This window comes from Marmota marmota, unplaced genomic scaffold (genome assembly GCF_001458135.2).
Source record: "Marmota marmota marmota unplaced genomic scaffold, marMar, whole genome shotgun sequence".
Classification (NCBI taxonomy): domain Eukaryota; kingdom Metazoa; phylum Chordata; class Mammalia; order Rodentia; family Sciuridae; genus Marmota; species Marmota marmota.
The window spans coordinates 1,098,337-1,122,648 of record NW_025999927.1 but is presented as its reverse complement, the minus strand read 5'-3'; the positions used below and the strand labels follow the sequence as shown (position 1 = coordinate 1,122,648).

General features: G+C 52.3%; 1 protein-coding gene and 1 long non-coding RNA gene across 2 annotated transcripts in view; one reads left to right on the top strand and one right to left on the bottom strand.

Moving 5' to 3' along the window:
* Ttc13 (tetratricopeptide repeat domain 13) overlaps positions 1-23,922 on the top strand; it is a 70,093-nt gene extending 46,171 nt beyond the window's left edge. Inside the window, 15 exon segments of the mRNA XM_015504320.2 lie at positions 1,907-1,989; positions 3,506-3,647; positions 3,891-4,065; positions 5,980-6,136; positions 8,047-8,177; positions 8,788-8,920; positions 9,464-9,556; positions 11,362-11,445; positions 12,640-12,724; positions 16,730-16,839; positions 18,784-18,919; positions 20,040-20,119; positions 21,887-21,965; positions 22,051-22,130; positions 23,094-23,922. Coding sequence (XP_015359806.2) covers positions 1,907-1,989; positions 3,506-3,647; positions 3,891-4,065; positions 5,980-6,136; positions 8,047-8,177; positions 8,788-8,920; positions 9,464-9,556; positions 11,362-11,445; positions 12,640-12,724; positions 16,730-16,839; positions 18,784-18,919; positions 20,040-20,119; positions 21,887-21,965; positions 22,051-22,130; positions 23,094-23,208 — 1,683 coding nt within the window. The 3' untranslated portion in view covers positions 23,209-23,922.
* On the bottom strand, positions 1,937-20,388 carry LOC125615899. Its single transcript, XR_007346488.1, has 3 exons — positions 19,911-20,388; positions 4,200-4,353; positions 1,937-2,330 (listed from the first exon to the last, which is right to left on the bottom strand). It is a non-coding gene; the product is annotated as an uncharacterized LOC125615899 (long non-coding RNA).
* Positions 23,923-24,312: the final 390 nt, after the last annotated feature.

Below are 24,312 nucleotides of genomic sequence, written 5' to 3'. Positions count from 1 at the left end.
GCTGTTTTTATATCCTAAAAATGGTCTGAGTAGGCCAATGACAATTTAGAAATTAATCAGGTGGGTGACTGTGGGACAGTAGTATGCCAAACAGATGAATTCAGGGCCAGTTCATGTATGTAAAGACCAACTCGTTTGAACGCAGTTCTCTGTTCCTGGTGGCTTACCATCCTGACTCTGCTGTGTCCCCTCTCTGGCAGAGTGAGGTAGCCAGCTGTGCAGTGATTAGACAGGAGCCCCGAAACCCAAGGCTCTTAGGAGCTGGAAAGACTCAGACTTGGAAGAACTGTGGCGTCCACGCATGCTGTAAGTGGAGCGGGCGGCAGGTGCCTCCTGGGCACCGCACCAGGTGTCCACACGCACTCGGACTGGACACGCCCGGCTGTCCTTCCTCCTGCACTCCTCGCGTCCGCCCAGCTCTTCAGCTTCAGGCTCCCTGCCCTCCTCTCCCTCGCCCCGTCCCCCTAGCCTCCAGACCCTGTCCCAGTGTCTGCCTTCAAACACGTCCCCTGGACCTGACCCTTCTCTCCTGTCCTCGAGCACTGTGTGAGCTTTCATTATCTCTTGCCTGGACTGCCATGGTAACCTTGCTGGGCTGCTCTGTCTGCTGCCCTCCTGTTCTGGCAGGCAGCCTTCTCCCTGGGGTGGCATCTACTGGGGCTGCACCTGCCGAGGCGCCTGGTCCTTGCGGGCAGCGTTGCCCCTCTTGCTGCCGCAGTGGGCCTTTGCCCCCTCGCCCTCCAAATGCTCTGCCCGCCCCACACACCTACCGGCAGAATACTCCTGTCTCCAAGTCCCACTGCACTCCCACTTCCTCCCAAGCCTCTCCTGGTAACCCCAGGTGCAGTTGGCCGTTCCCTTCTCCATATTCCCAGAGACTTACCCGTCTCCATGTGGCTGCTGATTTTTACGTCTAATAACCCAGCTATCAGTTGGCTTTCTAACTAGACTGCATTCTTTAAGGACAGAGATAATGACTTGCTCATCTTTGTGCCCCCCACCTCAGCTCTTTCTGGCACATAGTAGGCGCTCAATACATGCTTGTTGGTGAAAGTACAGTTGTAAAGATCTTAAAAATCAAGGTTCTGCCATGGCAGGAAGCCAAATTAAGAGTAGCCTCTTGCCCTCCATCCCACCAGATACAGTCAGATGTAGGGCAGATAGCTCTCTGAGAAGAGTTGAGACTGGGCTGCTTTTGCTAAGCAGTTTGCAGATGTTTGCAGAGTGCCTACCATGTGCAAGGTGTCTTCAGGAGCACTCTCCCATCAGTGGCCTGAGTGTCTACAGGGAAGCCCTTTTCCTTAAAGCTACCACAGAGCAACTTTGTGGCAGTTAACTGTAGTAAGATGCTCTTCCCGGGGACAATGTGACGTGTCTTTTTGTTACAGTAATAATGAAGTTGTGGTGACAAGTTCAGGACCAGACCTAGGGGGTCACCCTTAAGCAGAACGGAACACCATTCTGCAGGCTCTCAGGGAAGAGGAGGGTTCTGGGAGCCCTCGTCTGGGTGCTTCCTTTCCTGTTTGGCCAGGGAAATCCCCAGATGGCACTCCTGGGAGCCTTTTGTCTTTCTTTACACACATTTTTGTCTCTTATTGATGAGATTTTAAACGCTGCTAGTGTGATCATTTCAAATGCTCTCACGCAGCTTCCAGGTTACTTTTGGTCTGTTAGGCCTTTATTAATGAAGGAAATGATATTCAGATGAAGGTGCATTCTAGTGCATTTGTTACCCCTGAAATCAAACCCTCAGAGTCTGTTGCATTTCCTCTCTCAAGTCCACCTTTTTAAAAGAGACTCTTGTCAGGGACCATGCGTAATATCTGTTTAAATCCTTTAGTGATTTATATGAAACTTGATTTTAAGAGCTATGCAAATGAAATAATTTTCCACATACTTTTTCCAGGAAGCCATTGAGTCCTTCAAAGAAGCTCTGAAGCAGAAAGTTGATTTTATTGATGCATATAAAAGCCTGGGGCAGGCCTACAGGTAAGTCATGGTCATGGGGCACGGGGAGATTGAGGAAGAGGCCTGGAGCAGGATGTTATAGAAGATACGTTTCTTACCCAAGAGAGGGTCATTCTGCCTTGGGTGGGCATTTGTGTGCTGGTGGGTAGTCCCCAGGACCTAGGCAGCAGGTGGGTGGTCCCTGAGACCTAGGCAACTGTGTGTCACATCAGCATCTTGAGCACCCTGGGTATAACCTGTTGGCCAGGAAGTCCTTAGTCCTTCGAAGTCATCATTTTGAACCTGGCATTTTGAAGCTCCTGGGTTGTAGATGTTGCTGTCACTTTCAGATGGTAATATGGTCAATTTCCACATCACGTGATCTGCTTGAAGGTGAAGGGATGAGAACATCTTGGTTATAATGTGCCTCGGCCGGGCGAGAGCACTAGTGACTGGAACCTGGCACCTGGCTCCAAGCCTGGAGCTCCCTGGTAGAGCCTCTGACTACACTTTGATCCCAAGAGGAGGCGGGTGGCATGACAGTGGGGCTCATGGCTTAGACCCTGAGAGGCTAGATCCTGGCCCCCTCCACAGGTATGGACCCTGACTACCCTGAGCTCCAGGGTCTCCCTGTCAGGTCCCCCACTCAGGTGGGTCAGACTGAAGAGCTTATTTACTGGATGTGGTAGTTTGAGACACTGTCTTACACTGACTTGGAGAAAGTGCATTTGGATTTGTTTGGAGTTTAAGGGATCATATGTATCCCTCCTGTCCCACAGAATCGTTGGGAGTAGAAATTGAAAACAGACTGGAAATCACCTTGTAAAGTGCTCTATGAATGTAAGCAGATATTTTATAACAAATACTTGTTATTTATAGAAAACTGATGTATAGAGTATCTGGAAACTATTCCTATTCTTTGAAAATTGTTAGATTAGTAAGAATTATTTCATTCTGGAATGGTTAAAATTCTATAAAGTATACTTTCATCTCAAAATTTCAAATTTAGGGCTGGGGATAGAGCTCAGTTGGTAGAGTGCTTGCTTTAAATGCGCAAGGCCCTGGGTTCAATCCCCAGCACCACCAAAAAAAAAAAAAAAATCAAATTACATAATGATTTCCTAGATTAAGTGGAGTAATATCAGTGGACCAAGATAATAGTAATAATGATGAGAATAAAACAAATCTTAAGTCTGTGAATTTGATTCAGAACAACAAACCTATATATGATTATAATCTGCATACTTTTTTCCAAAAGGAAAAGTATGTTTTAGTATTTACTAAAATTCACTTTTTTAGGGGTGAGAGCTCATTTTGAATTGGGCAGAGGGTTTTGAGTAGTGTGTCCTTGTGGAAATCAGTACGTTAACGTCCCAGAGTTCGGGAGCTGTGTGGTTGTCCTCCTGTGGCCTGGCTAGCCTCACAGGCGGGTGGAGCGCACTGGGTCAGAGGCTCTGCCCAGGTTCAGTGGCGAGGTGGCGTCTACCCACGCCCGCTCCACAATCTGCATGTTCTTTGTGCTGTCTACACTGTGTTCATCCTGGTGTTAAATATCTAGAGAACTGGGCAATTTTGAAGCGGCCACTGAGAGCTTTCAGAAGGCTCTACTGCTCAACCAGAATCACGTGCAGACCCTCCAGCTGCGGGGCATGATGCTCTACCACCACGGCAGCTTGCAGGAAGCCCTGAAGAACTTCAAGGTGGGCCCGCACAGCAGGAGGCACTGGAGTGGGTGCTGGGTCTTTCTTTGGAGAGCTGAGTACATGACTAGGGAAGGGAGCCAAGGACAGTATGCAGTCCATGGAAGGGAAGGGGACATTCCTTGTCTTGCCCTGTAGTTTACAGAGTAGAGGTGTGTCTGAGACCCCAGATTGAAGAATGAGGAACTGCAGTTTCTTAAGCTGCGTGGGTGCTGACATGGCATTCTGTGTTTCCTCGCCCAGAGGTGTCTGCAGCTGGAGCCATATAATGAAGTGTGCCAGTACATGAAGGGGCTCAGCCACGTGGCCATGGGACAGTTTTATGAAGGGATCAAAGCACAAACCAAAGTCATGCTGAACGATCCTCTTCCAGGCCAGAAGGCTAGCCCGGAGTACCTCAAAGTGAAGTACCTCCGTGGTAAGTCAGGAAGTGCTCGGACCTTCAGAATCAGTCTCTGAGAGGCTGGGTCTCTTGCCCCCAGCCCCTCTGGCCAGCTCATGCTTTCCTACCCTTCCTGCAGTATTTATTCCTGAAGTTCAAATACATTTTACCTGAGTGAGAAACACATCATCACATGTGACGGTCTTTGGGATGCTCCCGCCTGGCCACAGCTCATCTGGGACACAGAGGGAAGGAGAGAGGCCTCTGCATGCCTGCTAGGAGTGTGGGGGTGCCACCTCCACCTGCCTCCTTCTTCCTGGAATCCTGTGTATGAGGAAGTGAATCTTAGTTACCTTCTGTTAGTCTCACCTTCTCCACAGCACGTAGAGGTGTTTCTTGCCTGGATGAGGCCTGTCTTGTTTTGTTATTGTTAGCCCTCTGTACCATCACTGCCCAACAGAAAAAAAACATTGCTCCCTATGTATGTAATTTAAAATTTGTGAGAGCCATATTAAAAATTAAAACAAGCAGGTGGAATTAATTTTAATAATATATTTTATTTAATTTTATATACCCAAAGTATTAGTTCAGCATATAATTAACATAAAACAGTATTGATTAAGTAATTTACATTATTTTTGCACTAAGTGAAATCTGGTGTATATTTTATAATTTTATTATATCTCAGTTTGAGTGGTAAATTTTTATTGGATATTCTCTCTTTTTTTTTCCCCCTGTGATAGTAGGGATTGAACCCAGGGCCTCACTCATGCCAGGCAAGCACTCTAGCACTGAGCTACAACCCAAGCCCTTTTAAAAAATGTTATTTTGGTATAGGGTCTTTTTTGCGGGGGATGGGAAGTACCAGGGATTGAACTCAGGGGCACTCAACCACTGAGCCCCATCCCCAGACCTGTTTTGTATTATTTCATTTAGAGACAGGGTCTCACTGAGCTGCTTAGCACCTCACCATTGCTGAGGCTGGCTTTGAACTCGCGATCCTCCTGCCTCAGCCTCCTAGGCTGCTGGGATTACAGGTGTGGCCATCTTGCCCGGCTTCTACAGGGTCTTGATGAGTAGCCCAGGCTTGCCTGAAACCTGGAGTCTCCTTCTGAGTAGCTGGGATGACAAGTATGCACTGCTGTGCCTACCTTTCACTGCAGAGTCCTCACCTGGATTTAGATCTCATAAAATTTACAGATGAAAAGTTAGATTCGCATATGCAGATTATTTCAAATTTCCAAGGTTTTCTAATAATTGAATCAAGCATCAGTTGTTGTTGTAGGTGGACACGATACCTTTATTTATTTATCTTGATGTGGTGCTGAGGATCCAACCCAGGGCCTCGCACGTGCTAGGTGAGTGTCCACCACTGAGTCCCAGCCCCAGCCCAAGCAACAGTTTTAAATTCAAATCAAATAAAAATACATTCCTGTCCCCTTAGGCTCATCCTACGTGTTCCTGGCAGGTGGCACAGGCTGCTCCCTCGGCAGTCCTGCTCTTCACCCTCTTCCGGGCTCAGGGAGCGTGGCCTTGTGGACCGCAGGCCGAGGATAGTCCCCTGCACCTAGTCCTCCTGCAGTGCTTCTGCAGTGACGGGCAGAGGGTATGCCGGAGAAGCTGTGTCCTCACGGATCTGCCTATCAGTTGGCAGAGTCCCAGCCTCAGCCTGGCGCTGAGCTTGGTTCTCAGGCTTTGGAATTGAAAGATGAGGTCTTCGTTGTAGTTTGTGGGAAGGTGTCTACAGTGTAACCAGAGTTGACCAGGTCAACTGCCTTGTCCTTGACCCTGGCACTTCACGTCACGGTCAGGTGGCCCTGTTACCATGTCATAATGGGGGCTATTAAAGCTTAGGGTCTCCTGTGGAGTCCTGAAACCAAACAGCAATGTGTTAGGTGCATCTGTGTGGCTGGCAGCTTAGAGAGCACGGCCCTGCCTTTGCCTCTACAGAGTACTCCCGGTACCTTCACGCACACCTCGACACGCCCCTCACAGAGTACAGCGTAGACGTGGACCTGCCTGGCAGCTTCAAGGACCACTGGGCAAAGAGTCTGCCCTTCCTCATAGAAGACTACGAGGAGCAGCCAGGCCTGCAGCCCCACATAAAGTGAGTGCTGCCGGGGAACACGGTGCTCTTTGCCTTTCAGAGCCCAGCAGCAGTGCATCCTCACCCTTCTCCATCACCATATGGCTCCCTGTCCACTGCGTCCTTACCCTTCTTCATCACCACCTGACTCCTGTCCACTGCATCCTCACCCTTCTCCATCACCACGTGGCTCCCTGTCCACTGCATCCTCATCCTTCTCCATTACCACGTGGCTCCCTGTCCACTGCATCTTCATCCGTCTCCATCACCACGTGGCTCCCTGTCCACTGCATCCTCATCCTTCTCATCACCATGTGGCTCCCTGTCCACTGCATCCTCACCCTTCTCCGTCACCACCTGACTCCTGCCCACTGCATTCTCATCCTCCTCCATCAACACGTGGCTCCCTGTCCACTGTATCCTCATCCTTCTTCATCACCACATGGCTCCCTGACCACTGCATCTTCATCTGTCTCTATCACCACGTGGCTCCCTGTCCTCTGCATCCTCACTGTTCTCCATTACCACGTGGCTCCCTGTCCACTGTATCCTCACCATTCTCCATCACCACGTGGCTCCCTGTCCACTGCATCCTCACCCTCCTCCATCACCATGTGGCTCCCTGTCCACTGCATCCTCATCCTTCTCCATCACCATGTGGCTCCCTGTCCACTGCATCCTCATCCTTCTCCATCACTACATGGCTCCCTGTCCACTGCATCTTCATCCATCTCTATCACCACGTGGCTCCCTGTCCTCTGCATCCTCACCGTTCTCCATTACCACGTGGCTCCCTGTCCACTGCATCCTCATCCTTCTCATCACCACGTGGCTCCCTGTCCACTGCATCCTCATCCTTCTCCATCACCACGTGGCTCCCTGTCCACTGCATCCTCACCCTCCTCCATCACCATGTGGCTCCCTGTCCACTGCATCTTCATCCTTCTCCATCACCACGTGGCTCCCTGTCTACTGCATCCTCACCCTTCTCCATCACCACGTGGCTCCTTGTCCATGTTCGCATTTGATTTCTTCCTGGAGCTCATAGGACTTCAGCTGTTTTCACACAGAGTACCTTGAGGCTGTTGATGGACATCTTTCCTTCCAACCTCACTTTCCCTGCTGCTTACACTTAGGCACTTTGACATGCTTGATTCTTTTACTGTGTTACTTTCATAAGAAATTATTTAACATTTCAAAAGTTTAAAGTTACATAGTAACAACTACTGCTGTAAAGTGGCAAAATGGAAATGTTAAAGGGCTCTCATTGCGAAACAGTTGGGTCTGGAATAGAATTGGATGCCTAAGAGTCTAACGATGCCTTAAGGGAGAGAATTACTAAAGTTGGACCCTTCCATTTTCTCAAGCCAGAGTGGAGGGTGAAAAGCACCTTTCTGAGGACAGTAGTGTCCTGGGGTGAATGCAGTGGAGTAACAGGGCCCCTGGGCACAGGAAGGCTGGGTTGCTGAGCACGGAGGGGCTGTAGCATCCTCGTTGGAGGCGTGGCCCAGGTCTTAACAGAAGCACGTGCAAATCCTTCCTTCCTGGTGGGAAAGCAGTACCACTTGGCCCCCAGGATCCCTGCACATCCACATCATTGGTATGAGAGCCAGGGGCCAAAGTCACCAGTACCATATAAAGAAATGTACAGAACAATAGACCACAGCCTGAAACCTTGAGGCCTGGATATTGCAGTTGTTGAATGCAGATTGAAAATTACTCCAAGTGAAATGTTTAAGGAAATGGTGAAGAGAGAACAAGAGACTGTCACAAATAGATCTTAAATAAAAGTTTTAGGAATAGAAAATGTGATTGATGAAATAGGAATCCAACATACAAAGTAACAGCAGATCCACCGTGGTCTGCTCTTGAGGGATGGCTCACTCGTGTCTGCTGTGTAGGTTCTCACCAGGTAGTGATGTTTCTTCCAGAGACGTGCTGCATCAGAGTTTTGAGAGTTACAAGCCTGGAGTACAGGAGCTGATCTGTGTGGCTGATCGTTTGGGATCACTGATGCAGTACGAAACGCCCGGCTTCCTGCCCAACAAGCGGATACACAGAGGTATTCTGGGAACTGGTTTGGAATGCCACTGTCTCAAGCATAAGAGCCTAGGGTCAGTCCACTTCCTGCTTTTTTTTTTAATATTTATTTTTTAGTTTTTAGATGGACACAATATCTTTATTTTATTTTTATGTGGTATTGAGGATCAAACCCAGTGCCTCATGCATGCTAGGCAAGCATGCTACCACTGAGCCACAACCCCAGCCCACTTCCTGCTTTTTAAAAAATATCCATACTATGGATATTTTGAACTCACCCTTTACGCAATCCCCACAGAGATGCGTTGAGTCATTCAGGGGGAATTGTGAAAGAAACACCACTTCCTGCCCTCACAGACCCAGAACAGAGGTCCTCTCGGGTCCTCTCTGGGTCGGGCGGGTGGTCCAGGGGCACCGGTTTGGTTTGTTATAGTGTAGTGAGGAGTTCAGAGGATGGGAGCTTCCCCTGCTTTCCTGGGGGAGCTGGGAGGAGACCCCTTGGTCTTGGTTTAGGAAGACAGTGCCAGGCGCGTATGGTGCGTCCTGCTTTGTGGCCAGGACTTCTGAGTCTGGTGCCTGGTTGAAGAGGTGGTGCCCTGGTGAGCTGTCTCAGCCTTTCTCTCTTCTCGCAGCCATGGGCTTGGCGGCGCTGGAGGTCATGCAGGCTGTGCAGCGCACCTGGACCAACGGGAAGGTGCGCATGGGCGGGAGAACACGGCTGATGCAGTGGAGGGACATGTTCGACATTGCGGTGCGGTGGAGAAGGTAACCGGCCAGGGGGAGCAGGCCCTGGTCTCCTTGTGGGCAGGTGGCGCCTCTTCTGGCCCGCAGGTGTGAAGGCTGCTGTGCTTAGTAACGGTTGGCCTGTGCGTTAGGCTGCTCTCTGGAAAGGCCTCCAGAAATTGCTGGCCTCTTTTTTTCTGTGAAAAGCACCCAGCTTAGGTTGTGAAGCAGGAGCTGAGTGCTGCACGGCTCCAGACCTTTGTAAACGCCGCGTTCTTTCCCCAGTTCTGGAAGAGTCTGGAAGAGGCTCTGAGGAGCCATTTCTTACCTGTGGCTGCTTTGAATGGGTGGCAGGGCGGGTGCCTCTCTGGCCAGCCGGTATGGAGGGTCTTTGGTCCTCGTTTGCTCTGCTGGTAAACCTTTGTTGCTTCCTGCTTGACCCCCTGGGACCTCTGTTGGACTCTGCAGCTTGAGTCGCACTTTGGGACACCACAGCCTAGTGGTTCAAGGCCAGTGTGCTCTGTGTGCGTGTCTGCAAGTATCTGGGTTCCTGAGGTCTCAGCTGTCACACACTCTGCTTCACAGGGTGGCCGACCCAGACCAGCCCGTGCTGTGGCTGGATCAGATGCCGGCAAGGAGTCTCAGCAGAGGCTTCAACAACCACATCAACCTGATCAGGTGCGTGTGCCTTCTGTGTCCTCTCCCTCCATGGGAGTGGACACCCCTAGGTCAGCTTTGCACCCACAGTCCCGTGGCACCCCTTTCTGCTGCCTGCCACGCTCTTTCCCCAGCTCTTCTCAATGTCGAGCATAATTGAAGGGTGGGCTGCCAGATTCAGTGTCTAAGGGGTCCTGAGACACCCATGAGATGGAGAATGCTGAGAACCTGGTGACCACTCTGCAGTAGCAGGGGGAAGCTTGCCTCTCCTTGACATGGGAGGGCCAGTGGATGGCTGAGTGCTGTGCTTTGTCCAGGAGCTCTGCAAGTTGGGCCCTGGGCAGCGCTTACCACCTCCCTCCCTCCCCATCTTAACTGCCCTCTAAGTAAATGATGAACACATTAGAGTCAGTTTCAAGGAGATCTATGCAATTAGCCTTTTCTTTAATGAAATTAAGTTTAGATAAAACTTACAAATATACTATGTCACATCAAAAATGCTTCTGATTACAGAAACCTGAGTCAAGATATCCTTTTACATGACTGACATTTAGGTTGGGTGTTAATAGAAATGCCATTTTTTTTTTTAAGTTCTAGAAAATAAATTTCTTTTTCTCTTGTGACTCATATCTTCCTACTTCACATGGAACCAAATTGAGACGTGTAGCTGGCCTCAGTCAACTGGCTGTGACTGAAGGCCACTGTTGCTGGGCATGTGCTGGGCAGTGTGGTGGACTGTGGGAGGTGCAGCAGGCCTGGCTTAAGGGAGACAGTGCAGCACTGAGACAGGGTAGCCACTGGTGCAGGATGCCCAGGGAACAGAGAAGGGGCTTGGTCCAGCCTGCAAGGAAGGTGGGCTGCCAGGAAGAGGAGAGGGGATGAGGGGGCATGGGTCCAGGAATGTGCTGGGCAAGGTCCCAGAAGTGGTGACCCAGTGAGCTGAGGGGCAGGGGGTGCAGAGGCTGGAAAGACAGAAGCCAGGATACAAATAGCTCTTAGTTCCCTCTGAGGAATTTTCCCTGAAGGTGGTGGTGAGCCATTCAGGAGTGGCAGCTGGGCAGCTGTGGGGGACCAGCTTGGAGAGCTGTGAACACATCAGCAGCCTTGGAGCTGCCAGGCAGTGAGTTGACGAAGGAGAAGATGTTCAGGAGGGGCAGCCAGGAGCTCTGGTGGTGGGTCAGAAGTGGTGGGGAGCCTGGCCACAGGGACGGCCCCGAGGCTGCCAGCTCAGGAGTGTTGTCATCTAGGTAGCCAGCTAACGCAGGACGGAGTCGGTGGAGCCCAAGAAGTGCTACGCAAGGCTCCATTCCTGCTATACAGTGGTGACCTTGAGGTGGGGGGCCAGGGAGGCAGCAAGGCGGGCCCTGGGACTCCAGTATGGCTGGGTGTGAATTTCTGGAAGAGGAAAAAGTGACGTGGAGCAAGGAGCATATTTGGAGTAGGCAGAGGAAAGAAAGCTGGAGAGCAGGAGGCCCAGCAATGGCACATCAGGAGAGCTGGCGGCCACTCAGGGCATGCAGCTGCATCCAAGTCTGCACCTGCATTGCGCTCAGGGCTGTGCTGCCCCCAGGCAGAGCCAACTCTCCAGGCAGGATGGTCCCCAAGCCTGCTGAGGCAGGATGGGCCCCCAAGTCTGTTGAGGCAGGACCGCCCCCAAGCCTGCTGAGGACTTGCTTCTGCCTTCAAGACCGAGCAAGGGATCCCCAACCTTGTCTTGGCTGCGTTGTTCTCGCGACTCCTAATGTTCCTGAATTAACACAGATGTCACTCCAAGCATGTTCCTTTGTGAAAAGATTGTTAATTTCATTATTTCTTCTGCCTTTCAGGGGTCAGGTAATCAACATGAGGTATCTGGAATATTTTGAGAAAATACTTCATTTTATCAAAGATAGAATTCTTGTTTATCATGGGTAAGCCTCCAGTTTCTCCTTCATGGTGATGGACCGACTGGATAGCTTTTACGTTTGTTATGTTCACTGATTGTAGGGATGTAACACCATGCCCACTGACGGGGGCGTACAGGCTGGACCAGATGTTGTGTAGGGCCTCAGCTTGTGAGGCCTGTAGTCGGCACTCCTCCTCCTCCATGGCCAGAGTTCGGAGGGCTGAGTGCTAGCCTGGCACTTGGGCCCTCAGGGTTTCCTCCTTTCTCCAGGGAACTCAGCATTGAGTGGCCACAGAGCACTAACTCAGCCTACATTGGTGTGAACCCTGGCAGGATGCGCTCACTGAATAGCCTCAGGGTGAAAAGCGCTTGTATGGCCAGCTGCAGAATTGGGGAATTGAGGTTTTAGGGCAGAATCCACACCACACATGGGACATGATGCTGGCTGGCTGTCCCTGTGGCCTTCCCTGCTCCGCCACTTCAATGATTCTCATCTGCAGCCTGAACTCCTTAGGATTGTGCACACCCCTGTCCCCGCACCATTTAGAACTGAGGTTTTGGCCCAGCACAAAAGTGCAGACATCCCCTGGTCTCCTCCGGGGACAGCCCCAGGACCTACGGCAGATGCCAACACCCGCAGGTGTTGTAGCAATGATGAAGTGCTTCTAAAAATGACAGTGTTTGCATAGGACCCCGGCACGTTAGCCCCATGCCCAGGCCACCTCTAGGTTGCCACTGTTGTTGAGCACAGCACGGTGCTATTAATGGTTGGCTTACTGTGTTGTTTAGGAGTAATGACAGGAAGGACGCCCACACATGTCCAGTACTAAGGCTGTACTTTTATATATCCTCCGCCCCAGTTGAACCCCGGGTGCTCTAATGGAGCCATATCGCAATTTTTTTTTTTTTTTAATTTAGTTTGAGACAGGGCCTTCCTTGCCAGGTTGCCCCTGCTGGTCTTGAACCTTTGATCCTCCTGCCTGAATTTCCCAAGGCACTGAGATTACAGGTGTGCGCACTTCTCCCAGACTTTTCTGTGTATTTTTGATCCGTTGGTTGAATTTGCACATGTGGAACCTGAGGATACGGAGGCCAGCTGTACTGACTACTTGCAATTAGGAGCGACTTATTTATTTAAGATAATGCTAATTGCATGATTGGTTAATCATATTTCTGCATAACCTCAGTTGCCCTCTCCTTCCTTCCCCCTCTCTTAAAGGGCTAATAATCCTAAAGGGTTGTTGGAAGTCAGAGAAGCTTTGGAAAAGGTACACAAAGTAGAAGACCTTCTTCCAATTATGAAGGTAACTTGATCATCAGAACTGCAGAGGTGGCTTCAGGGGAAAAGCAACAGCACTTACAGCCTCATAATCTCTAAGTGCATGCTTGCTAACAGTAATTACGGGAAGTCAGTGCTGCGGTCTGCATGTCCTCCAGAGCTCACCTGCGGGAACAGTCCCTGGTGCACAGTGTGGGGAGGGCACCTCTGTTGTGGTGGCCAGTGGTGATGCGGTTGGGCAGGGCTCTGGGAGCAGGCTCTGCCTCTTGCCCACCTACTCTCCCACATGAAGATGATGCCTTGCTCTTGGGCTTCCAGCCTCCATGTTGTAAGAGTGAATTTCTATTCTTATAAATTTCCCAAAATCGGGTGTTCTGTCAGAGTAGCATGAAATATGAAGAAAGGGGACCCATAACCAAGAAAAGTAGACAGAAGGTCTTGTCTGCTTCGTAAACACGTTCAGGGGCCCAGAGCAAAACAGGAACTTACTAATGGAGAACCTCAGCAGGAAAATGGGAGCTACCAGAGGAATAAAAGAAAATCCAGGGACTGAAAAGTCGCGGTCCCTGATCCAGACTGGTGATCAGCTCAGGAGCTCAGCAGCTTTGGGGCAGCTCTGTTGGGGGAGCTGGACGGCAGTAAGTCATACAACACACAGGTCTCAGGGCCCCGCAAGACTAGAACTGGCTACTTGCAACACCCCCACCTCAGATGTGCATGGCAAGATGTGGTCACAATGTGTGTTGCCGTCTACATCTCTGCTGGTCCAGAGGAGGGCTTCCAGGGACCTGTGAGTGCTCCTCAGTGAGTATATGGAAGACCAAAGGGAAGATTTATGGCTGATCTCAGAAACACTGCTTTGGCCAACGAAGCCAGATGCAGGAGATAACGGAGCCAGGAAGGAGCCCCGGTTAGCTGGCAGGGGAGAGCCAGAGCAGGAGAGGCCTGCTTAGAAGAGCAGAAGAGGCCCAGAATGCGAGGCTGCTTTTATGGGTGCACGTGTGCCAAGTACGTCAGCTGTACCAAGGCACTGACTACGTGACCCGACCTCAGTGAGAACACATGGGTCATTTCCTGAGAATGAGTCAGTGTCATGGGGTGAATGGATGTGTGATGGGAAAGAAATGGAGTTCTTACGAGCTGAGCAAGTCTGAGTGGCCGCCAGTTGGAAGATGGCTGAACGGCAGACACAAGCACTTCAGCTGGCCTCGCAGGACTGTGTCCAAGGAAGAGGTGCCTGCCCGGAGTCCTCCCAAGGTGGGAGGAGACGGGTGAAGAGCAGCCCTAGCTGGCAGAAGCCCAGGAGAGAAGAAAGATGGGGGCGGGGGCATAGCCAGCCAGATGATGGACGGGTCGATGAGGGCGAGGTGAGTTGGGGCCTGCGAGCCCGCAGCTCACTGTGTCCAAGAGCGGCACCCCACGTACAGGAGCACCCTGAGGCCCAAAGCTAAGTTCCTCAGGAACGAGACAGAGTCGCATAGCCCTGCGTGCACTCTGGGAACTGGAGTGGGCACTGGAGCAGATAGATGCTCCCGAGTCAGCCACATGTGCCTCAGTGACCCGCGGCCTGCCGTGAGTGGACACAGCGTGCTCTGCACACACGACAGGGACGTGCCTGGAAGACCCGCCTAGCGCAGCAGGCCAGCCCCCAGAGGGCAGCTGCCAGCTCCATTCTCCAACAGCCAGAGGCACCATGGCGGATGCACCAGGACCAGGACAGGGCAGAGCATGTGGGGCAGGGCTCTGGTTACAGAGATGGGTTCAAGACTGGGCCAGTGAAAGGGTCCTGGAAACTGGGGTGACATTGCACAGCACCGTGAAGGTGACCAGAATTGCCCCCTTTTATGCAGTTTATTGCAGTATGTTGCAACTGCTCTGTTTTTATAGTTGTGCAGAGTTTACAAATTAAACTCCACCATAGGTACGTACGTAGGGCAAACAGTGTGTACGGGGTTCAGTCCTGTTCACATCTAAAGTCGGTACCTGACTTCCTGCCAGGGTGGCGGATTCTCACAGACAGTGGAGGGGATCCCTCTGAACACCCAGTCCTGTACCTGACTGTGGTGGTGTGGCAGAGGCAGTTTCAAGCATGTAGGAATTCAGGAATCCCAGTAAGCACAGATCCTCTTTCAGAATAACTCAAGAACAAAGTATTCTCAAAAAACAAATGCAAGGAAAACAAGATAGAGATGTGGTGGTGAACAGACTAAAGTCGGCTTTTGAATGCATGTTGCAAAATAGAAAGTTGCCTGAAGTCGAAATGTTTGGTCACCTCAGCGTTAAAAGTAGATGGTGGGAGTGGAAATATATGGAGGTCCTTGTTTTCTCTGGAAGAGCAGGTGACCACATAGTGACCCGTGACACACACAGTGGTTCAGGGCTGGGCATGCCGCTCAGGGCAGAGCACTTGGCCAGCATGCATCAGCAATGGGCTGGAGCCTCAGCTGCCCCCAGCATAGACACGGACCCTAGAAGAACAGAGTGGGGTGTAGACAGAGTCTGGTTTCAGGCGCAGTTTTCACTGAATCATGGACAGGTTTTCCCTCCATGTGGAAGCCCAGCAGCACAGTTGTATGTGTGACCTGAACAATGGGATGGTCCTGGTACAATCACTGCAATAGCCTAAGTGTCCCATCAGTCCCCCAGTGTCCCCAGGGGGCAGGTCAGTGTCAGTGCTGGGACGCGTCAGAGGAAGGAACTGGAGGGTCTCAGCCTTTGCCTCTGCCCCCTGGGCATCAGGCACTGAGGCTTACTGTGGTATCAGAGCAGAAAAGCTGCTTGCAGGGTGGCTTAGACAGAAGAGCAGACTGGACAGTGAGACCGTCCCTCAGCAGGAGCCCAAGAGAGGCCAGCACACCAGTCTCGGTGTGAAGTCGCCCAGTCCTGTGGGTGGGAATGATGATGCCAGGGAATGGACATGTCATCTTTCACAAGCACTGGCGGATGTCTGCAGCAAGATGTCTGCGTTTTATCTAGGTGACAAAATGAAGCAAGCCTGCTGCCTCCAAAGGGCACGCTGTGCTGTTGATGAGAAGCCACGTAGGAGCGGCCTAGAAGCCGCAGGTGGCTGGTTAGCAGGAGTGCAGGGGCCTGGGTTCATGCCACCCACCACTTCCTGCTCAGTCGCTAGGTGGATTCCCACCTGGCCCTCTGTGGGTGTGTACCTGAATAAGCGTGGTACCCCAGGCTGGGTGGCCTTCTGAGAGCTGCCTTCCTGGACAAAGGGGCTTCTATTGGGCTGCACAGCCCCTCCCACCAGGGGTCATCAGCACCACCTCTGTTACACTGTCGCTCCTCCTGGTTTCCATCAGCCTTGAGAAAACATGGACCACGGCCTGGGCTGGGGCTCAGTGACGAGCGCTCCCTGGCACGCATTAGGCACTGGGTTCGACCCTGAGCACCACATAAAATAAACAAACTAATTAAGTGAAGGTACAACTAAATATATATATAAAGAAAACATAGATCCTATAAAGGAGTCAGATTTGGGAGGCGTTTTTCTGGAACAGTGATCTCTACGGGATTTTGGGTTTGTCACAGCTGTTTAAACAGCTGGTGTCTGGAGCAGCCTCACACAGTGGCATCTCACTGCGTGCTAGGAGTTCCCTTAGCCTCTGCAGAGGTGGCGCAAGCGTGCCTGTGGTGGGACCCACAGGTGAGAGGGGACCCCGGCGTGCCAGCGAGGTCCTCAGCTCTGAGCAGGGAGCACCTGTGTGAAAACAGCTGTCTTTGGGGTCTGGTTGCTGCCTGCCACATGGGATGGGGGAGTCAGAGGCAGCTCCTGGAGGAGGCCCACCCTGGCTGGTCTTGGGGAGTGGACTTAGGCTTGCGGGGCTTATGTTGGGTCTGAGGACTGGAGAGGTGTGCTCGTTCCTGTGTGACAGGACAGAGCACTCTGCCTCCTACATCCGGTGACTTCCTGGACCCCGTGAACACACTCGGGCAGTCTGGGTCAGCACTGCAGAACCGCAGCTGGGGTTCTCGGTGGGGTAGACACTAGTAACGGTGATTTTCTTTTCCCCCCTGAAAGCAGTTTAATACCAAAACAAAGGATGGGTTCACTGTAAACACGAAAGTTCCCAGCCTCCGGGACCAAGGGAAGGAGCATGACGGGTTCACCATCACAGTCACCGGAGACAAGTACGTTCACTGGGGTGGGTGCACACATGCAGGGCGTGACATGGGGCTGGTCTAGGAAGGAACAGCAGCAGGGCCCAGCTTGCAGCAGCAGACTTCAGAGGCTGTCACCTGACACCAGCAGCCTCTGGCCACCCTGTGTGAGGCCGAGTGTGTGGCGAGGGAAGACTTTGACCAGAGAGAGAAAGCAGGCGAACGGGTGGCAGGCTGAAGTCACCGAGGGGCTTTCTTTAAGTACATAGGCTTTAGTGCATTGCAGGAGTAGTGTCTTATTGTAGAACATTCAGAAGATGCAGATAAGCAGAGTCAACAAGGTAAAAATGAGGTCAGTGTCCTTGGGATGGAGTCAGCGCGCCAGGTGGGCCCGCTGCCTCTGCACTCTCACCATCCCGCTGTCGTGGCCCTTCCAGTCATTTTCTTAGAAGCTTCTGTAGCAACCATAGTGTAAGAATTTAGATGCAGTGTTTCCCCTACAGATATGTGTTTAAAGTGTTTCCCTTTATAGCTGAATAATCGCCCTGGTAAGCATTTTCATGAGCTGCATTTTACTTGTATCTGAAATCCAAACCTCATCTCAGAGCTTCCAAACCCCTGGCACTGGGCAGGGGGACAGGCCTCGAGCCTCCCTCTGAGGGTCCTCCAAGGAGGCCTGTGGGAGCTTGGAGCCCTCCTGGGGTTTCTGCCCACTGGTGGCATGGCCCTGGGTGCCCCTCTGGCTCCCGTGCTTCACTTTCTCATGAGCATTTGTTCTCACTGGCGAAGCCTCCTGGCGTTCCATGTGGGAACTAACAGGCCTTCATGAGTGAGCACTGGTTAGCAACTTCCAACTCTGTGCCTCTCTCTGTTGTTGAGGTCTTCAACTCTATGCCAAATACTTTCCCAGGAAAGATGATTCCGCCAGTGGAATTCCAGGGAATGCTGTTTGATATAAAGGCTGTTTCTTTTTCCTTCACACACTAAGGGTCTGTGTCCTGGGGTCCAGTCCCAGGCAGAAGTGGGACGACTGGACAAAGACACATGGCATCCCTTCCCCAGCTGCCTTCCACCCACTTCCTCCCTTGCCCTCGGGCTGACTTGAGGCTGGTCTCCAGATCCAGCTGCTGCTTCACCAGGGCTTCACAGCCTTTACGAAGTCCTTTCCCTGGGTGTCCCCTGCTAAGAGCCCTTCCCCACACACCCTGCCCTTGCCTTTCGCTACCAGCACCAGCTCCAGTTCCCGGCTTGTCATTGGTGGCCTCAGATAGTGCTTTCGGCCCTGCGTAGACCCTGTCCTGCCAGAACCTGGCCGTCCTGCCCCGCCCCCACCACACACACTTGCCCCCACCTCCTGTGTCCTCGCCTTCCTCCTGTCCAGGGCCCACGTTGAGGCCACATCTCCAGGAGACCTTCCTGGCTTTTGACCCTCTGACAGCTGTGTTTGGGCCATGAGCCTGGTCTCCTGGGATCTCCTCTCCGTCCCTTCAATAGCAGCAGCACCTGTGCTTCTCTGTGTGGGCCTGAGAAGGAGCCTGTCTGGTATGGCCTCGAGTGGCAGCTCCTCAGGTGCAGGATCTCTACTGGGCTCCGGCACTCAGGGCCCAGCGCCTGGTAAAGCTCCTGAGGAAGTCACTGCTGTCAGCCCACGCACTGTGCTGTTCTTCAGCACTGTCCTGGTGGGCCCTCAGCAGCTTAGCTCCTGGGACAGGGATGTGTGGTTGGATTAATGGGAGCCACGAGCCATGGCTTCTTTCAGTGTAAGTCAGTGTCAGACCATGGCCGGCGTCGTGAGGAGCCGCTGGGCTGAGTAGGAGCGGCTCAGCCATGGGCGGGCTTCCTTCCTCCCTCTTCCTTCTCTCTCGGCTTTTTTCTTTTTTTCCTTCTTTCCTTCCTTCTTCCTTCCTTTCTTTGTTTGGCTGTGTGGACTGGGTGGTAGATACATGCCTTTGACACTCCTGGTTGTGTTTTCAGAGTTGGAAATATCCTATTTTCTGTGGAAACTCAAACCACAGAAGAAAGGACCCAGCTATATCACGCTGAGATAGACGCCCTGTATAAAGACCTGACGGCAAGAGGAAAAGTGCTGATCCTCTCCTCAGAATTTGGGGTAGGTCTCTGTGCCATTTCCAGCTTTTTCACAAATGTTTAAAAACCTCCACCTTTTGTTGAGGTGGTACGTCTTGTGCTTGAACATCTACAAACATGTATAAATACCTCTTTTTAGAGATTCCTCGAGGCAGAACCTGTCCCATGTTTAGCAGTTGCAGTAACTGGGTGGTGAATTGGCAGGTCACAGTGTGAATCTGGGCCTCCTCTTCCCTCCCCTCCCAGTACTCACAGTGAACTTGTGGATTTGAACACACGATGTGTTCTCACTGGATTAGGCAGTGAAATCACATTGAAGTTGCTCACTTCGAGCCTAGGGCCCTGTTTGGTGGGGCCTCTTCCCTTGGTTGCCTGCCCAGACTAGAGGTGGCCCTGTGCAGGTGGGACCTCGCTTGTCTGCTTGGTGAGCTACCCCGTGCAGTGGGCACCTCTGAGCTTGAGCAGTCGCTCATTTCTCTGACATTTAACCAGTTCTTTCTTCATCCATGAAGCATTGAAGTCCAAGCACAGGATTTTTATCACTTGGGTTTCAATGCAAAGGAAAGAGGCAGCTCGCTAAGCACCCTTTGGAGCAGGAAGACATGTTGTTTGAGAAAGCATGTTAAGGGCTGGGCGTCGCTCAGTGCTAGCCTCGAATGCACAAAGCCCAAGTCAGAGCCCCAGCATGGCAAAGAACAAGCAAGAAAACATATGAGGTGTTGCTAAGTGCTTTTAAAATCCTAACTGTGGTATGTGTCTTGACGTTCCAAATAGCATTAAAGGAGCTGAGGTTTCTGTTTGTCACAGTCTGCTGTGGGGGCTGGGGTTGTGGCTCAGTGGTATAGTGCTTGCCTAGCATGTGTGAGGCCCTGGGTTCCATCCTCAACACCACTTAAAGATAAATAAATAAAGTTATTGTGTCCATCTACATCTAAAATATATTTTAAAAAAAATAAGGCTGCTGTGGGAGGAACACCTGGGGACCCGGTGCTCCAGGCAGAGGGTGTACGCACCTTCTTGCTGGAGGACTGAGGGCAGATCTTAGAGGAGGACCGTGGACCACCTTTCCTGATTCGGCAGCCCTCACGCCTGCAGTGTCGGTCGGGCTGGCCTTCAGTTCACGAGCCTGTGTCCTTTTCCAGGAGGCTGATGCTGTCTGCAACTTGATCTTATCCTTGGTTTATTACTTCTACAATTTAATGCCTCTCTCTCGGGGATCTAGGTAAGTGATGTCTGATGATTACAGCTTTCTCATTTAAAAGTGCATTCTGGCTGGCTCTTGTCCCGGACACAGGTGCAAAAGCATCTGAGAAATGCTGAGCAGCCTCCTGTTTGTTTTCTCTGAATTCACACCCACAAAAATGTCTTCCTTAATCTTCATGTCATCCAGAGCGTTGTGAAAGGGATCTAATGTGGCGTGTGTAGTCTGCCACTCTTGCTGGAGGCCCACGGCTGTGCTGTGCCCTGTGCTTCAGCTCCAGAGTTCACAGCCCCTCCCCTGCCCCTGCCTTTCCTCCGCTCTTTGGCCATTAGTGGCCCTTTAACCTTGAAGTGCTCTACTTTGGGTTGCCAGTCCTTCCTTACTGGCCCTCCGTGTGGTAGATTCTTGCCAGGTATTAGATAAGGGTGTGTCTGCAGCGCTTGCTTCCCTTCTCCTTTCCCAGGACACGGTGCCGCATGATTAGGTGGCACATTGCCCATATTTGAACTTAAGGTATTTTGGCTGAAATGCACTTGAATGTCTTTCACGTTTTGGAAAGATAGTAAGTTTTGTGATGGTATTTACAAGGCTTTGAAACAAAACAGGAGCATAAGTGTCCTGTTTTCGGGGTGACGCTTGCTGGCCCTATACACTGAGTGAGTTGGCGTTGAGCTCATGCAGACCGACTGTTGGCCACTGCAGGCTCCCTGCAGAGGACGGCACTTGTCCTCTGTCCTCCCGGCTGCTCTGCTGGCCCACGTGTGCACTGAAGGTGTGCAGCCGTGTCCCTTACTCCACCTGCCCTGCTGGAGCCCCTGGCTTCCCCTCTGACACTGCTGCTGGTGGGTCCTCAGCCTCTCCCACTAGCACCGCTCTCCCCTCCAGCATCCAGGTCTTGCAAGCTGAGTGCCTCTGGTTCTGCAGGCCTTCCAGGCGGCTCCCTCCTTCAGTTCTCTCTCTACCCCTGTGTGTCTGCCCCAGCCCTCTACCATCTTCCTCCTCCTCCTCTGTTCCTCTCCCTACCTGGGCCCAGAAGCTGCAGCTCATGTCAGCCGCCTCTATGAAGTCTTCTGGTGGACAACCGTAGGTGGGTTGGCTTTCCTGTGTCTGCCACTGGCCCAGCGTTCTGCCCCGCCTGCTGGCCACTTGGCCATGCTCCCTCTGGAGCCGTTAGTCTGGGAAGAAGCACAGGACCATGGTCTCAGTGCCAAGTCTCCTCCACCCAGCACCGCAGCCACCCCATTCCTCCTGCCAAGAATGGGAGCAGGGCCACTTCCAAACACCTGCTGCCCTGGACCTGTCCAGGGAGACCAGGCGGCAGACTCTGCTCATGGGACCTGAGCAAGCAGGCAAGGGCCCCAGGGCCACGCTCAGTCTCCTGTGGCCTCCTTGTCCCCGGCAGCTCACATACCCCTGAGTTCCAGACCACTGCCTGTTAGTTGTCTGTTCTTTGGGGGCCAACATTTTTAATGCTTAAAAAATATGATTAGTGCATTTGTTTTTATAAAACTTGCTGTACGTGTGTCTTAGTGCCATTTTAAACTTACTATTTCACAGCAGTAGAAAATGGGAAGAAAACCCATAAAAGTACTTTTCTCAGAAAGAACGTACTCAGTGACTTTACCCTAAAATAGCAAATCAGTCGATTTTTAGTAGTAAACGACTCAATTTTTTTAAACAAGTAAAAGCCTTGCTGTGTGACTAAGTGGTGGATGTCCCGCCTTGTGTGGTGGCAAGCGTGTGAGGCCTGGTGACGGTCCTGCCACCTGATAGTTGTTCTCCTTACAGTGTCATCGCCTACTCGGTCATTGTGGGCGCGCTCATGGCAAGTGGGAAGGAGGTGGCCGGGAAGATCCCCAAGGGGAAGGTGCGTGAGTGCCACTGGGGGCCTGCTGGGTGGGGCCTGGCTGCCACCCCGTCTCACTGCCGCCCCTCGTCTCTCCCTTTTTCAGTTGGTCGACTTTGAAGCTATGACAGCTCCTGGCTCAGAGGCCTTTAGCAGAATAGCCAAAAGCTGGATGAACTTGAAAAGGTAATTCCCTGCAGAGGGGGACGGAGGCCCAGCCCGCGTGGACACTGTGGGTCCCGGGTGCTTGTGTGGGTTCAGGGTTGTCCTGCAGGGGGGCTAGAGATGAAGGTGAGGAAGGTGGTAGGTGAGAAAAGCAGGTGGGTCAGAGTTGCACTCCCAGCCTCCGCTGCTGGGGCCACTTGCCCTGGAAAGGGGCCTGCTCACGGTCAAAGCCTGTCTCCCTGCTGGTGCTGGCACAGAGCCTGGTCGCTGCATGTGTGGCACGTCGTGGTGACATGGGCAGGAATAAGCCAGTGGTGCTTCGTGCCAGGAATCCGCAGACCCACTGCCCAGCTCTCACCCACCTCCAGGGCCCTGGGGAGGAGCCCGGGGTCAGACTCTGCTGCTTCCATGGCGAGCACAAGGAGCAGGCCTGCTTTCACGTCTTAACCAGCTACAAATTTGCCTTCATGCCCACAACAGCCCTCTGACGGCTACTGGGTGATACGTGCTCTTTAAAAGAGAGAGGTGTGCGGCTGGGATTGTGGCCCACCATCCCTCTGCCTGCCCCAAGTCCTTGTTTGGGGTTTGCCAACTCACACGTGGTCACAAGGCTGGCCAATGGGGGAGTTCACCTTGCAAGCCTTCTGGCAGCCCCTAAGGGGACAGTGACAGCAGGACCTAGCCCTGTGGGTCAGTGTCTGCAAGCTGGCCTTTGCTGAGGGGGAAGTTGGGCATAGAGAAGCGACCGGGGGTGTGTGGGGGGTGCGGTGTCCTCAGCTTCCAGGTCCAGCTGCAGCACAGCAGGAGAGGTGCAGGCCCACGTGATCCCTTTCACTTCTGAGTTGCCAGGGTGCCTGGGGCCCCTGCAGGGAGGGGTAACTACTGCACCTCCTGCCTGCTTTTCCCAGGGGAGGGACGAGGGCCAGGTGAGCTCTGGCCTGTGTGTGAGGCGGTACAGACCCTCAGACCTCGTCTCTCTTCCAGCATCTCTCCTTCCTACAAGGCTCTTCCGTCTGTGTCAGAGACGTTCCCCACGTTGCGGTCGATGATCGAGGTGCTGAACACGGACTCCTCTCCACGCTGTCTCAAGCAGCTCTAGCTGCACCATGGGCTTTCTGCACACAGAGGGCCGGGCCTCTTGCTTCTTAAGTTATTTTTTAAAACATGAAATTATTAAGAAATTAGGTCCTTTATTACTTTTGATACCAATTTTTGATAGGAATTGAATACTTGAAATCATTTTCTTTACTTTTCCAAACCATAAAAGAAATCATGAAAACAGGTTCTTGGAGAAAAGCTACTTGACTAGGAAGGGGAAAGTGTCGGTTGGTGTCTGTGGGTCTCCAATGACAGTCATGGGACTCCTTCCTTGAGCAAAAAAAGTTCACTTCAGAAGCCAAAAATCAATGACCCGAGAACAAAGCCAAGAACACACGGGCCTGTCTTCATAGCTGTGGGGCCGGTTGCTCGCAGACCTGGCTGACCTTGTGCCAGGTGTGGTCCGGGCCTGAGCTCTCCCAGCATGGGCAGAGGAGCTGGGCCCAGGAGTGCACCACCGCTGCAGCTAGAGCGCGTCGCCGACAGTGCCAGCATCCCGGCCCCGGATCACGGAACCATTAGAAAAAGACTGAGGTGACTCTGTCAGTCACCATTTGGCCCTGGATTGCAAATGTTCTGTTTTGTGAGCTAGGTTGGCTTTTGTGCCTAAGGACACTCGGAAAGCTGCTTGTCCGTGTGCAGACAGGGCGAGTGGCAGGGAGTGAATGTCATTAAACTGTTGGCACTGCCAGTCACCCTGGCGCTGGCTCCTTGACTCTGTGTTCTGCTTTTGTTAGGGTTCAAACAAGCCCCTTCCTGCTCTGGGCTGCCCAGTGTGTGTCCTGGAATGTGTGTGAGACCAGCCTGCGGAGGCCCCAGGAATCCGCCTGGGGTACCTGTGCGCCTCCGGGACGGTACCTCTGGTCCTTGCCTGCCCCCGCCCCTGCCCCTGCCCCTACCCCTGGGAAAGACACTGCCCAGGAACTGGCTCCCAGGTGGCCGCCACACACAGGTGGCTTGTGCCCTCTTCTGGCAAACCTGGAGACGGCAGTCATGTTGGTCCTCAAGTGCCTCAGTTTGTAAATAGATTTCACACCCACATATCATCTTCTTCCTGGGGCTGCGACTGTGCTCAAAGAGGTCGTCTTGCTTGGGGTGTGCCAGT